Below are 212 nucleotides of genomic sequence, written 5' to 3'. Positions count from 1 at the left end.
ATATTTGTAGATTTTATAAATATAAACTTTTAAAATCAATTTGGATTTCTATACTAAACTGATTGCTGATGTATTTCATAATAATTCATAATGATATTTACTTGTAAAATTTCATAATCAGGTAGAGTTACAACATCTGGTTGTGATCTGTGTTGAACAACTTCATCTCCATCTTTTTCATAATATACTATAGAATACTGAAAAGAAAATAT

The 212-nt window shown here is 23.1% G+C and overlaps 1 protein-coding gene across 3 annotated transcripts in view; it reads right to left on the bottom strand.

The window, feature by feature from the left end:
- LOC102673273 (phosphatidylinositol 3-kinase catalytic subunit type 3) overlaps positions 1-212 on the bottom strand; it is a 5084-nt gene that overhangs the window by 2824 nt on the left and 2048 nt on the right. For all 3 annotated transcript variants that reach the window (XM_006608776.2, XM_006608777.2, XM_006608778.2), the window contains one exon: positions 102-197. In XM_006608776.2, the coding sequence (XP_006608839.1) occupies positions 102-197 (96 nt within the window). The remainder of the gene's footprint in view (positions 1-101; positions 198-212) is intronic.

This window comes from Apis dorsata, unplaced genomic scaffold (genome assembly GCF_000469605.1).
Source record: "Apis dorsata unplaced genomic scaffold, Apis dorsata 1.3 scaffold_44, whole genome shotgun sequence".
NCBI classification, from domain to species: domain Eukaryota; kingdom Metazoa; phylum Arthropoda; class Insecta; order Hymenoptera; family Apidae; genus Apis; species Apis dorsata.
This window is presented reverse-complemented; position numbering and strand designations above follow the sequence as displayed.